Below are 14,050 nucleotides of genomic sequence, written 5' to 3'. Positions count from 1 at the left end.
AGAAAGCTGTCCTTGGTTCTCTCCCCCATCCAATTAATGCTACCATGCTCTGAGCATCCACCAATTCCCAGGTGCTTCACTGAGTAGCTCCCATAATCCTCCCAACCTCACAGCAGCTACTGTTATTATCCCAAGTGTCCAGATCAGGAAACAGACTTGGCCTGCTTAAACAAAGTAAAGGTCAGGGCTGGGACTCTTGCCTGCATCTTTTGATTAGAAAGCCCATTCTTATAAAACCACAATGTTCTAGCTCCTCCCTCAACTGCCAAACCCAGAGCTGTCTCCTGGGTCTCCTCATCCCCACCACCTCTGGTCAGTCTAGACTCTCATGAGCTTTCACCTGGACCAGCAGGAGGGGTGGGCATTAGGGGCGGGATGGAGCATAACTGGACCTTCAGGGGCACCAGAACTCCCCTCCTAATCAGGATGAATTCTGTTTTGACAGCCTTCTTTTGGGTCTTCCCGCCTGCAGCCATTTTCCTTCATGTCCAGTTTTCTCCCCAGATGTTAGTGTGATTGCCCACCAAACAAATAAGATAACGTCAACCCCCCACATTAACAAAGCCACCCTGCTTCAGCCTCCTGGATCACACTCAATAGCATTTGGTCCGCAGCCCCATCACCTCATCTCTCCTATCACTTTCCTTCTTGTTCTGTGGACCCCACGCTTTAACAACACCAAGGAATCATAGACCCTGAACAGCTTGGAGCCTTTCACTGCGTTGTTTCCTCTGCCTGGTACGCTGTTTTGCCCTTTCCTTGATAGACAGACTTCTCATCCTTCAAGGCCCAGTTCAAGCCTGTCACAGTGGTCCAGGCAGACAGCCTCATGCGGTGTGGGCTCATTCTACTTCCACACTAGAACAGCCTGGGAATGACTCATTTCTGCTTCTCCCCAGCAACCAACATGGGTGAGGCACAAAGTAGACGCTCACTAAAATCTGAGTGAAATACTTGCCTGGCAGGGGAGATGCCATGATCAGGAAGGTGGTTTTCCCAGGGCTAGGCTTACCCATTGTGCTCTGGATGTGCTGAACCCTGCGATTTCCCCAAACGTGGGAAGCTCAGCTGTATAATTTGTGATAGTGGAGGACTGTGTTCGAGCTTTCCCCAGAAAAAAATTTTTTTAATTAAAAATAATAATAATCTGAGTGAAGAGCTGAATTAATGCATGGCATCTTCCCTCACACCTTTACCCAGGCATTAAGACAAAGAAAGTAAGTTCCATGAAGGCAGGGATTTTTTAAATTGAAATATAATTGATGTACAGTATTATATAAGTTACAAGTGTACACTTAAATGATTTACAATTTTTTAAAGGTTGTACTCTATTTATAGTTACTCTAAAATATTGGCTATATTCCCTGTGTTGTACAGTATATCTTAGTAGCTTATTTTATACATAATAGTTTGTACATCTTAATCCCCTACCCCTATATTGCCCCTCCCCACTTCCCTCTCCCCACTGGTTTGTCCTTTATATCTGTGATTCTGTTTCTTTTTTGTTATATTCACTAGTTTGTTGTATTTTTTAGATTACATATAGAAGTGATATTATATAGTATTTGTCTTTCCATGTCTGATGTATTTCACTTAGCGTAATACCCTCCAAGTCCATCCATGTTGTTGCAAATGGCAAAATTTCATTCTTTTTATGGCTGAGTAATATTCCATTGTTCATATAGATCACATCTTCTTAATCCCTTCATCTGTTGATGGACAATTAAGTTGTTTCCATATCTTGGCAATTGCAGATAATGCTGCTATAAACATTGGGGTACATGTATCTTTTTGAATTAGTGTTTTTGTTTTTTTTAGGTATATACCCAGGAACGGAATTCCTGGTTGTATGGTAGTTCTATTTTTAGTGTTTTGTGAAACCTCCATACTGTTTTCCTCAGTGACTGTACCAATTTACATTCCCATCAACAGCGTACAAGGGTTCCCGTTTCTCCACATCCTTGTCAACATTTGTTACTTGCGTTCTTTTGGATGATGGTCATTCTGTCAGGAGTGAGGTGATTGTGGTTTTGATTTGCAATGCTGAGCATCTTTTCATGGGCCTGTTGGCCTTCTACATGTCCTCTTTGGAACAATGTCTGTTCAGGACTTGAAGGCAGGGAATTTTGCTTGTTTTGTCCCTTGCTGGTTCTCCAGTGGCACTATGGCACCTGTCACATAGTAGGTGCTCAATAAATATTTGTTGAATGAATGAATGAGTGAAAGATGCATAACTCAAATCTGGTTGCGGCTCTAAGGACGGTCACAAATACACGCTATGTGATAACGGTAATTCCTCTCATGGGGCAGTGATTTGAACTCAACACATCTATGATCACTTAAAAGTCCACTCAGTAACCCTGGGAGGTGGATCACCTGGACCATCAATATAACAAGGCCAGCTCCTGCTCAGAAAACCACTCCAATTCCCCATTGCCAATGAGATAAAGCCCAGGCTTCCTAACCTGACTTCCCACTTTAGCACATACCACCATCCCCCACATACCTAGTCCCAAGCCAGTCCCTGCAATTCCCCAATCCATGCCTTTTCTCATGTTGTTCCTGAGCCTTGGAATACCCTTCCCTCTCCCATCCCCAAGCCCAGTTCCTACTCTTCCATTCCAAGTTTAGCCACAGGAGTCTTTCTTGACCCTCCCGAAGCTGGAGGGCAAGCCTATTAAATATACAGGTCTCTTCCCTGGAAATTCTAAGTCAGTAGATCCGGGTTGGGGCCCAGGAATCTGGGTTTTTAGCAGTTACCTCTGGCAATTCTTATTTTCAGTCAAGTTTGAGAACCATGGAATATCAGCTAGGCAAGGCTAATGCTAGGTTATGCTACATAACAAACATCCCCCAAATCTCAGTGACTTAATAAACAAAGGTTTACTTTTGCTGTAGGTCTGGGTTACTTCCCAGAGCACCTGCCCTTCAAGGAAGCCTCAGTGCTTCAGGTGGCAAAATGTACACACAGCTGGTTAATCTGTTGGGCTCTGAGTGCCTCATATTCAAGGATCCTATCTGATTAATCTTTGCTCTGCTATGGTACCTGGCACAGGACGTATCACACCTGCTGTGCTTAGGAACAAAAGAATGAATACCCATTTGACCTATTCATCCATTAACCGGAATTTCTTGAGGCCCTACTCTTTGTGAAAGGACTACATTCTGTGGCTAGAGACACAGTGGAGAGCAGAGCAAAGAGCAGCCTGTCCCCATGGAGCCAGTTACCTAACTTCTCTAAGCCCTAGTTTCCAAATCTGAAAAATGGGCTATAATATGCACCCCTCAGGCACAGCAGGAGATTTACTGTGAAAACAAGCATGAAAGCCATTTGTGAACTTGAAAATCTCAATTCAAGCAGATGTGAAAGAGCACTGTTATTCTGGTGTGTGCCCCTTCCTGTTCCTCCATCCCTCAAATCCATTTTTCAGGTTATATTCATTAGGCCCCTGGAATTTGGTCACACATCCCTCTCCTCACTATTTCCACTGCCTGTTCAAATCATCCTGAACCCTTAAAATGAATATAATGTTAATAACACTACGACTAATAGTGAGAGTCATAACTAATTCTTGCAGAGTGTTTATCCTGTGTCAAGCTCTGTTTTAAACGTGTTAATTCATTTAATCTTCACAACAACCATGTGGGGTTACTGTTATTATTACCTCTGTTTACTTATCAGGAAACCAAAGTGAAGAGTTTAAGTAACATACTGAAGACAGGAGCTGGGATTCAATCCAGGCAGAAACCCTGGATTACTGAAACATTCTCCTGGTCAACCGGTATGTGCCTCCCAGGGAGCTCATTCTAGCCTTTCTCTCCATCAAAACCAGAGTCAGCATCCATTTCTTCACTCTTTGCAGCCCTTATGGATTTGTGAGTCTCTTTGACTAACAGAATATGGTGGAAGTAATGTTGTGCAACTTCTGAGCAGGGCCTCATGAGATCTTGCGGCTTCTACTCTCACCCTCTTGGAACCCTGAGGCCACTATGCTATGAAGAAACCCAGGAGAGAGTGGTGCAGGCATCGTCCCAGCCAACTGGGCCATCAGAGATGAGGTCCTGGCGGGGGAGGGTATAGCTCACTTGGGAGAGCTCATGCTAGCATGCACAAGGCTCTGGGTTACAATTCTCAGTTCCTTCTCTAAAAATAAATAAATGAATAAGCCTAGTTTCCTCCCCCTTCAAAAAATAAATAAAAAATAAATTAAAAAAAAAAAAAAAGAAATACGGTCCCAGACATGTATGTATGAGAGAGGCCCTCATGGGCCATCCAACTCCAGCCACAGTGCCAGCTGACCGCGTCAACTGAGTAACCTAAGGTAAGACCAGCAGCAAAACCACCCAGCGATCCTTAGAATCTGGAGAAACAATAAATCCTTGTTGTTTTATGCCGGTGAGTATTGGGGTGGTTTCTCATGAAGGAGGAGCGAACCGATTTACCTTTCAGACAGCTTTTCAGAAGTGGGATTCCTGCGTCCAGAATTTTGATAAATATTATCTGGGTTGTATCACTTTGCAACCCCCTCAACAATGAGTGAAAATTCCGGTTTCCCCTCAGTTTGGCCAAAAGAGTGTTTTGTCAGACATATGAATTTTGCTAATGCAGTAAATAATGATACTTCAGTATTATCTTTTCATTTCTCGAAATTATGTGCAAAGATGAACACCTGCACATGTGTTTAAGCCCTTATTGTCTTTTTTTGTGATCTGTCTATCATGTTCTTGGTCCATTTTTTAATTGAACCCTTGGTCTTACTTATCAATATGTGGGAGCTATCTAAACAACAGGGAGATTAGCCCTTTGCGTATGATAAGAATGGCAAATATTTTTCCCCAGTTTGATGTCTTTTGATTTTGCTTTGATTTTTTTTCTGTCATGAAGAATTTTTTCATGTAGAGCGGAGTCTGGAGCTTCACTTTCTGGGATCAAATCCTAGCTCTCATATTCATTAGTGTATAACTCTGGGCAAGTTACTCAACGTCTCTGCCTCAGTTTCCTCCTCTATGAAAGGAGGACAATAATGTTAACTATCTCGTAGAACCGATACCAGGATGAAATAAGTAAATAGTTACAAAGTCCTTATATTGGTGCCTGGCACATAGTAAATGCTAGGTAACTATTAAGATAAAAAGAAATCATTTCATTCCCTCATGAATATTTATTGACCAGCGACTATGTGCCAGGCACTGGTGTAGGTACTGGGGACACAGCAGGGAATAATGCAGATGAAAATCCCTGTCCTCATGGAGCTTACATTCTAGTAGGGTGAGGAGGAGGGGTGAAGACAGACAATACATGAAATGAATAAGCAACATCTATATTGTGGCAGATCCAAGAGGAGACTTGAGAGATGGGCAGGAGTTGGTAAGGCCCCTGGCCTAGGGTCTGGGGCACAGGGGGCTCAGGAGATGGGAAGAGGAAGGAAGACCCTGGATGAGCAGTAGCGTGGAATCCCTGACAGAGACACTGGAGCTGCTGACATCCTCAGAGTGACAATCATTATCATCACTGTCATGTAACAGCAGCAAACACTTATAGAGCACTTGTTCAGTTCCAGACACTGTTCTTTTCACTTTACACACATCATCACATTGAATCCTTAAGGCAACCCCCTGAGATTGGTACTGTTACTGTTACCAGTTTTCAAATGAGGAAACTGAGGCATAGAGAAGGTTAAGTAACTTGCCTTACGGGCTTATACAGCTCGTGAATGAGCTGGGATTCCCAACCAGGTCATCTGGTTCCAGTGTGGGTAGGATGGACCTGCAGATGGAGAGGACAGGACAAACTGACAAGTGTCATGATCAAGTAGGGTCTAACCTTCACCCAGACTGAAAGGAAAATACCCCTCCCCCAACAGCCACACATCTAAGGCTCAATACACTTAATGCACACTTCGAGGCTACTCAGAGGGCCTGAGAGGAGTAAAAACAGACCATGAAACAGAGATTAAGGCTCAGCTCTGGAAAGTTCTATCCCCAGAGCCATTCTCCTGAGATGGCCTCTGCTCCCCTTCTCCTCCGTGAGGCTTTGAGCCCAGCCTGCTATGACCTTAAGTTACCATCCTGAAGCCCTGTGATTCCACCCAGAGACCACAAATAAAATGATGAATATCATAATTCTTGGAAATTTAACAAAGGCATCAACAAATCCAGATCATAGCTGGAACCAAGAAGGCAGATCATCAAAAGGCTAAGAAATGGAGAGAGGAAGATGGGACTGGTGGGTCCAGAGAAACCTGGAACCCACATAGTAAAGGCCTGCAGAGGAGCGTACCCTTAACAGTTTACAAGACCCTTTCATAACCTCACCTGATATTGCTCAGTTCTTACCTGAGGCAAAACAGAAATTACCAGACCAAGTGGTCCAGTGGCGAATCTAAGTCCCAGAGAGGAACAATGAATTATTCACACACAGGGCTACGAGTCAGATGTCCAAAAGCCTTTCCACTCTACCACTAAGGGAGACAGAGAGACTAGAGATGGAGACAGAGACAGAGAAAGAAAGGAGGTGGGGCAGGGAGGCAGAGGCTGAGATGGAAGACCCAAGAGCAGAGAAATTCTTCCTCATGATCTCCAGGGGACCCCCAAGGGCAGAGCTGGGCCTCCTGAGCCCTTCATTTAACCCCCTCATCTTCACTCCTTCTCTGGCTACTTGGAGCAGCACCAGCTTCTCTCCTTCATTCCCAGCCCCAGGCAGCTGGAGACTAAAGGGAAGAGGAGAAGGATCAAAGCCCCTCACACAGAGTTAGACAGCACTTGACAGTTTCCAACCTCATTATCATTGAACTTTAGAGCAGGGAATACCCATAAAGGCTATCTCTCCACCCCCCTACTGCCACCCACTGTAGAGATGGGAGATCAAGGCCCAGAGACAAGAAGTGACTTTCCAGAAGTCCACAGCAACTCAGTCACAGAAATCTAGGCTTCCTTAACAGGACATACTAGAGAGAGGTCCTTCCTTCCCTTGCTTGACCTTCATATAAGCTCCCTGGCCAGAGTTCTGGGGTCCAGGAGACCTAATATTCATTCCGGCTATGCTGAAACTCACTGAGTAGCCTTGGGGCCTCCTCCTATAGAATGTAGGTTCCAAAAGTCTAAGGCATTTTCGTCTCGATGTATCTCCGGCTCCTGGAACAGTGTCTGGCCCATAGTAAGTGCCCAATAAATATCCACTGAATGGAATGAACATCTAGAGGGTCAGGGTTACGGAAGTGTCACCGTGAGCGCCTGAAGCTTAAATTAAGAGAAGACTAGGGAATGATAAGCTTCATCTTCAGAAAAAAGGCTAAAATTCTGTCCACAAGTATTTACTGCGGGCCCAGTCTGTGCTGGGTACTGAACTAGGTGCTGGGGATTCGGGTGAGAACCACACAAGTCATGCCCTCACCTCAAGAGCACACAGGCCACTATAATGTGGAAGTTTTGGGTGGACTCCAGAGGGTAGACCTGGTGCAAGTTGGGGCAGAGGGCAGGGTGTAGGTGACTTGCTGCTCAGTATAACAGACTCTTTTCCAGCCTGAGCTGCCCTGAAATGGTCTCACTGCTCAGAAGGTAGTGAGTGCGGCGGGACTGCAGTGCTCAAACCGGTGCCAGCCGCCCACCTGTCAGAAGCTGTGCCAGGAGTATGCGGGAGAAACTTTTGCCTCGGGTGAGGTCACTTCCCACCCCCAGATTCTCTGCCTACAAAACCCTGCAACACTCTGACGCTGGATCTTATTATTTTCTGAGTTTCAAGGTCTCATGATGTTCACAACCCCAAATCCTAAGGCGTCAGTCTGCCCACACCTCTAGACCCGAAAGAAATAAAGCCGAATTCAGCCAGGGTCCTACCACCTACTGCCTCAAAAGGTCTCTGGGGATACTCAGTGCCCTCTCCTCGCCCCGTGGGGGCTGAAGGTGGGTAACGCGGGCGGCGGGGTGCCGAGGACACTGGGGAGATAGGTGTTCCAGAGCCAGAGTTGACAGAGCCGAGACACGTGACACTCGAAGTGTCACGTTCTATGGTCGGAGACGCTGGTACCCGGCTGGTCACGTGACGCGGGGGGGTGCACTATGGGGTGATGTGAGATGTGGGGCCTCTCAGACTACGTACCAATGACGCATTCCCACCCCTTTTGGCAACCAGATTTCCGTTGGAAGATGCGATAGTTCCGGCAAAGGGGGCGGGTTCTCACGTCCTGGCAATTTCGCTTCCGTTCAGGGCACTGTGGCTTCCGACCTCCGCCTTTCCTTCGAGAGGGGAAGAGACGCGACCCCATGCGCATGCTCCAGTCATCCCAGAGGGGGCGGGGCCGAGGCTACGGGAGCGGGAGGGGGGAAAGAAAAGGGAATTCCAACCTGTGGAAACTTGGGGGTCCCCGAGGTCGGCTCCTTCCCCTTGACTGTGAATGGTGCCAAGGACAGAGCCTCTGGTGGCTGGTTGGGGGCTTTGGGGTCCGCAAGGTGAGGGCGGAGGGGAGTGTCAGGGTGTGAGTGGGGTACGGGAGTTCCAAACTTAAAATCTTGAGGCCCTCCCGGCTCCGGCGCCGGGGAGAGGGAGCTGGGGCCGCCATGCGGGACAGGACCCGCGAACTGAGGCAGGTGAGAAGTCGGCGCAGCAGGGTTGGGGACGGGCGGATGGGGTGGGGTCTGGCTGGAATGCAGGACTCCTGGTGTTCGGGGCAGGGAGGGGTAGCTGTGGGCTAGTAAGGAAAGACCCGGAAGCCCGTGAGTCCTGCGGGGCGAGAGCGACAGCAAGGAAGTGATGCCAGTGACCCCGACCCTGGCAGGGGGATGACAGCTCGGACGATGAGGACAAGGAGCGCGTCGCGCTGGTGGTACACCCGGGCACGGCACGACTGGGGAGCCCGGACGATGAGTTCTTCCAGAAGGTAAGAGGCTGGGGTCTCGGCCTGGATTCACGAGGGGCCTGGAGGACTCAAGAAGCAGTGCGGTCTGGAGTACCCCTATACCTCCTTCTGCCCTTTCGGTCATTACCCCCAGGTCCGGACAATTCGGCAGACTATTGTCAAGCTGGAGAATAAAGTCCGAGAGTTGGAGAAGCAGCAGGTCACCATCCTGGCCACGCCCCTTCCCGAGGAGAGTGAGTGGAAACCCGGTGCAGAACGCATGCTTAGCCAGAGGGATTGTGGGGATTGTAGTTCCACGCAGATGGTGGCCAGGGAGATTTGTTGAGGTACAGGCTGCTGTTTGGGAAACTTGGCTTTCTCTTGTTCAGGCATGAAGCAGGACCTGCAGAACCTGCGCGACGAGATCAAACAGCTGGGGAGGGACATCCGCGCGCAGCTAAAGGGTAAGCTCTTAGGACCTCAGATACTTTCCTCTGGTCCTGCCCAGCTCCTGGTATATCTGGGAAGTGTATGGCCCAGAGAGGCCAGTGATATATATCCAGGTCACACAATAGGCCTACATCTAGAATCTGCATCTTCTGGTTTCCAATCCTAATTTCTTTCCACATATGCCTGCCTCTCAGGCTCCCCTATTTATAGTGAAACCATTTACATTTGACCCTTGACCAATGTGGAGGTTAGAGTTGCCAACTCCCCTGCCCTAGTCATGATCTGCATATAACTGTATAGTCCGTGCTCCAAGTCCCAGGTTCTGTGTGGATAGTTTCAACCAGCCATGCATTGTGTAGTACTGAGTATGCATTTATTTTTTTAAAATCCAGGTATAAGTGGACCCATGCAGTTCAAACCCATGTTGTGCAAGGATCAGCTGTACTCCTACAATTCTTGCTGCCCAGTGTGCATTCTTTGGGTAGGCAGATGGAGGTTTTGTTAGGAGGCCTCTGCATACTTGTGGGAATTCTCTGATGTATTTATTGCAAAGAAAAATATACTTTCTCCTTTCAGAGGCTCAGAATTAGTCATTTTATGATAAATTATACTTCCAAAAAAATCCTATGGAGATAAGCAATTCTCTGTTGTATGGCTAGGTGGCTGGGGTATGAATGTGGCCCTGTGTGTTAGTCCCCAGATGAATTTCAGAAGCCACAGGTCTAACCCTTTCCTCCACCAATACCTTTGTGTCTTCCCACAGCCATAGAGCCCCAGAAGGAGGAAGCTGATGAGAATTATAACTCGGTCAACACAAGAATGAGAAAAACCCAGGTGGGTTTGTCATTCCCAGAACCAGAACATTTCAGCAAGTGTTTTATAGATCATTAGATGGCAGACGTAAGAATGAAGGCCCTTAGAGATCAAGTCCAACCTGATTTTTCAAATGGGGAAACTGAGGCTCAGAGAGAAAAAGGACTCACCCAAGGTCAAGAAACCAGGTCTCCTGACTTCCAATCCATGATAACACCCTGCCTTCTCCTCCATTCAGTGAGACATTGCTGAGTCTCCTGACATGATCTGGCCTTGGCTGTAGGTGATACACATTCTAGAAGCCAAGATGGGGAGTTAAACTTGAACAGATGACAAAGACATTACTCAGGTAGGACTTGGTAGCTAATGGCTCTGCCCAGGGAAGAAGAGGGAGCAGTCAAATGACTGGGAGGTTCCCTGCCCATATGACAGGGACATCCTCTGCCCCAGGGGAAGAATTCAAGAAGTCAGGAAGAGGAACTTCCCTGGTGGGGGAGGTCACTGAATCAACATCTTAGTAAGAAGATTTGAGATGCCTCCTTTGGGTGCCCAGTGAGGAGGAGTGGTTTGGAGTTCTTGGAGATGAGAGTTGGAGTAGGTAGGCTCAGAGCTCAGCAAAGACCCCAGATTGAAGATGGAGCATTTCAAGCATCTGAAAGAGTGCAGCAGAAGCCAGGAGAGCAGATGTGTCTCTGAGGAAGGAACTCCAAGTAATGAGCATGTTTTAGACACCAGGGGAATGGACAAGTTGTGAGTGTGTTTCAGGAGCTTGTGATGGTCATTGGTGTGAGAGGCCGAGGACCCAGGTAGACCTGTAAAATCTGGGCAATTGGCTGACCTCCAAGCATACTGGCACACCTCTGTCTAAGCAGTGAGGCTGGTGTTCAGCAAGCATTCAACAAATATTTATTGAGGACTAACTGTGTGCCAGACCCTTTTCTAGATGTTTGGGATACAACCATGAACCAAAGATCCGTATCCCCATGGAGCTTACATTCCAGTGGGGAGAGACAATCACCATAATAAATAAGTAAATTACTTTAGAACATAGTATTCATTAAGGGAAAAGAGCAGAAGAGGAATTGAGAACACTGGGCGATGGCAGGTTGCAGTTTCAATAAGGTGGGGAAAACTTCATTCAGAAGGTGACATCACAACAAAGACTTAAAGGCCTTTGTGGGGCTTGAGCCTTCAAGGCTGAGGGAGCGGTGAGTGCAGAGGCCTGAGGTGGGGTGTGCTTTGTTCAGAAAAGAGTAAGGAGCCCACTCTGTAGGGAAGAAATGATTGGGAAGATTAAGATCAGAGGGAAAGTGGGGAGGATGGGTCCTGTAGGGCCTTGTAGGCCCTGGTAGGGGCCTCAGCTTTTACTTTGAGAGACTGGGGGAGCTTTTCAAGGTGGTTAAGGCAGCAGGAACCTAAAACAGCTTATGCTCTGTGCTCACTGTACCCATGGGGATGCTGAGGCCCAGACCGGGCAGGGATCCTCCCAGGGTTGCCCAGCCTCTATTCTCCATCCTTAGCACGGGGTCCTGTCCCAGCAATTCGTGGAGCTCATCAACAAGTGCAACTCAATGCAGTCCGAATACCGGGAGAAGAATGTGGAGCGGATTCGGAGGCAGCTGAAGATCAGTGAGTCATGGCACCCGGCCCACAGGGTCAGGTGATCTGACCCAGCTCTGAACCTGGCCTTTTCCTTCACAGCAAATGCTGGAATGGTGTCGGATGAGGAGCTGGAGCAGATGCTGGACAGCGGGCAGAGTGAGGTGTTTGTGTCCAATGTGAGTAGCCGCATCCAGCCTCCCTCTGCCGGGCCTCCCATCCTCTGAGTCCTGGCCCCTTTTTGATGGAGGGAATCCTGAGGCCCATCAGGGAGCGAATTAGCATGCCTGGACTCACTCTTCAGGGCCCTGGCCCAGTTCTAGGTCTGAGGGCTGCCCTGAAGCTCAACAGGAACTTCTGAACCTGCTGCTGGCTTCCCTGTGACCTGTTCCTCCACTCCTGTCCACTCTCCAGATACTGAAGGACACGCAGGTGACTCGACAGGCCCTCAATGAGATCTCGGCCCGGCACAGTGAGATCCAGCAGCTTGAACGCAGTATCCGTGAACTTCATGAGATTTTCACTTTTCTGGCTACTGAGGTGGAGATGCAGGTGGGCACTGCGAGCAGCTGGCCGGGCTTGATCCGGCCCCTCGATGTGAGACTATGTGCAGTCAGAACCCCAGTCGTGGCTGTCAGCCCCCTTCCACCCTCTCTGAGGCTTTCATTTCCCTCCAGACTGGGCCATGCCTCCAGGTCGGCCCTTACTTCCTTCCTTAGCTGTGCCCCCAACTGCAACCTCTTCAGCAGCTGCCCAGATGGCTGCTCCTCTATACGTTGCGCCCCACCTCCCCAACTTGAGCCCACCCCAGGAATGACCCAAACCCTGGCTCCTCCTCCACAAACAGAATCTACTCTTATACCTCTAAGAGCTCCAGAGTTGCCCCCAGAGGGCATGCCTCCTGAATTCTGCAGAAGGTTGGGGTGGGAGGTGGTGTTCCTCCCCTGGCCCTGGTTGTATAAGGGGAGCTTCTAGCCCTGTTCTGGAGGACTGACCCCCCAGGGCTGTAGCCAGTGCCCTGTTGCAGCTGGGAGTTGTGGGGAAGAGAGTTCTTTCAGTAGGAGTACCAGGACCTGAAGGCTGGCAGTGCCAGGAGGAGGCAGGGATAGGGAGGGCTTCACAGCAGCTGGGAGACAGGCTGAATTCAGACAGATTCATGAGGGGATGGAAGTTCACCCTCTGTGAAAAAGTATGAGCCATTTAAGGTACTCAGCTCCCAGCCAGCACTGCAAGTAGAGGTTGTAGTGGGCAGGCGAGCAGGGCAGAGGGAGCGCATGGCACAGGGGGCCTGGAAGCCACCTTCTGGAGTGTGAACTTTGATCAGATGTAGTTCTGCCTCCATGTCTTTGTTAGTGTAGTGTTTTCTGCCAGGAACGTCCATTAGTCATTTGGGGCTGGGGTGGGCAGACAGAGTTGCTGCTGGGCCCACCACCCCCGTCATTCCTACCCGCCTGAACCACCCCCTTTTCTGAGTAGGGGGAGATGATCAACCGAATTGAGAAGAACATTCTGAGCTCAGCAGACTATGTGGAACGTGGGCAGGAACATGTCAAGGTGGCCCTGGAGAACCAGAAGAAGGCGAGGAAGGTGAGCCTCCCCCACCCATCCCCCGCACTGGGTGGCCCACCCTCCCTCCTCTCCTGAGTTTCCCTGACCCACCCCCTCCTCTCCCACAGAAGAAAATCTTTATTGCCATCTGTTTGTCCGTCACTGTCCTCATTCTGGTGGTCATCATTAGCGTCTCCACGTTGGTTTGATAGCATCGCATATTCTAGGTGAGATATTGTGGGCCTGCCCCCTGGCTTGCCCTGTCCCTGACCCCAGCCTTTCCTCCCCCCTCAAACCGTCTTCTCCCTCCTTCCTTTTCAGGCACTGACAGCACCAGGGACCCAGGGTCTGCCTTCTCTCCCAGCAGCTGGGGGTGGGCAGGACAGAGCCTCCAGCCAGACCCCTCCCTCACACTGGCCCTGGGCAGAAGGGCAGACGGTTCTTCTGGGGTTGGCAGCCACCCATCCATGAGGGCTTCCCCCATCAGGCCACAATGCCTGGGGACGGGCCTGCAGTGTCCTGTTTGGCTGGGACATGTGGTTTTGTAAGAAATTAAAAAACAAAAAGAACTTGGAGATTCTCCTTTGCATTTATGTTCCTGAAAAGGCCGGTCCAGGGTCTCCAGGTATCCAGCATCCCCACCTCCTGGCCACCCTTAGGGACAGGCCCTGCCCAGGCAGGCTCAGATCAGACTGTCCTAGGTGCTGTGACCACACCAGGCTGGCACTGCCCTACTACCCTCCCATAAAACCGGTGGGGCCAAGAGGGGGTATCGTCCACATCTGGCTCTGTACTGTCCCTGGGGA

The 14,050-nt window shown here is 49.1% G+C and overlaps 1 protein-coding gene and 1 non-coding gene across 3 annotated transcripts; both read left to right on the top strand.

Annotated features, from left to right (window-relative positions):
* The first annotated feature begins 950 nt into the window (after positions 1-950).
* LOC123613500 (U1 spliceosomal RNA) lies at positions 951-1,114 on the top strand. The gene has a single exon (XR_006720864.2). It is a non-coding gene; the product is annotated as a U1 spliceosomal RNA (small nuclear RNA).
* A 7,190-nt stretch (positions 1,115-8,304) lies between these two features.
* On the top strand, positions 8,305-13,819 carry STX4 (syntaxin 4). 2 transcript variants are annotated; one of them, XM_045508296.2, is made up of 11 exons: positions 8,305-8,448; positions 8,775-8,876; positions 8,989-9,088; positions 9,224-9,298; positions 10,048-10,118; positions 11,618-11,726; positions 11,799-11,875; positions 12,111-12,248; positions 13,173-13,283; positions 13,373-13,471; positions 13,566-13,819. In XM_045508296.2, the coding sequence occupies exons 4-10, from the start codon at positions 9,226-9,228 to the stop codon at positions 13,451-13,453; spliced, it is 660 nt and encodes a 219-aa protein (XP_045364252.1). In that variant the 5' UTR covers positions 8,305-8,448; positions 8,775-8,876; positions 8,989-9,088; positions 9,224-9,225; the 3' UTR covers positions 13,454-13,471; positions 13,566-13,819. The 2 variants fall into 2 exon arrangements, with proteins under 2 accessions (XP_045364252.1, XP_010970735.1); XM_010972433.3 differs by having other exon boundaries at positions 8,448-8,586.
* The last annotated feature ends 231 nt before the right edge of the window (positions 13,820-14,050 follow it).

This window comes from Camelus bactrianus, chromosome 18 (genome assembly GCF_048773025.1).
Source record: "Camelus bactrianus isolate YW-2024 breed Bactrian camel chromosome 18, ASM4877302v1, whole genome shotgun sequence".
In the NCBI taxonomy this organism is placed as follows: Eukaryota; Metazoa; Chordata; class Mammalia; order Artiodactyla; family Camelidae; genus Camelus; species Camelus bactrianus.
Note: the sequence above shows the minus strand (reverse complement) of the source record. Positions and strands in the feature narration are given on the sequence as shown.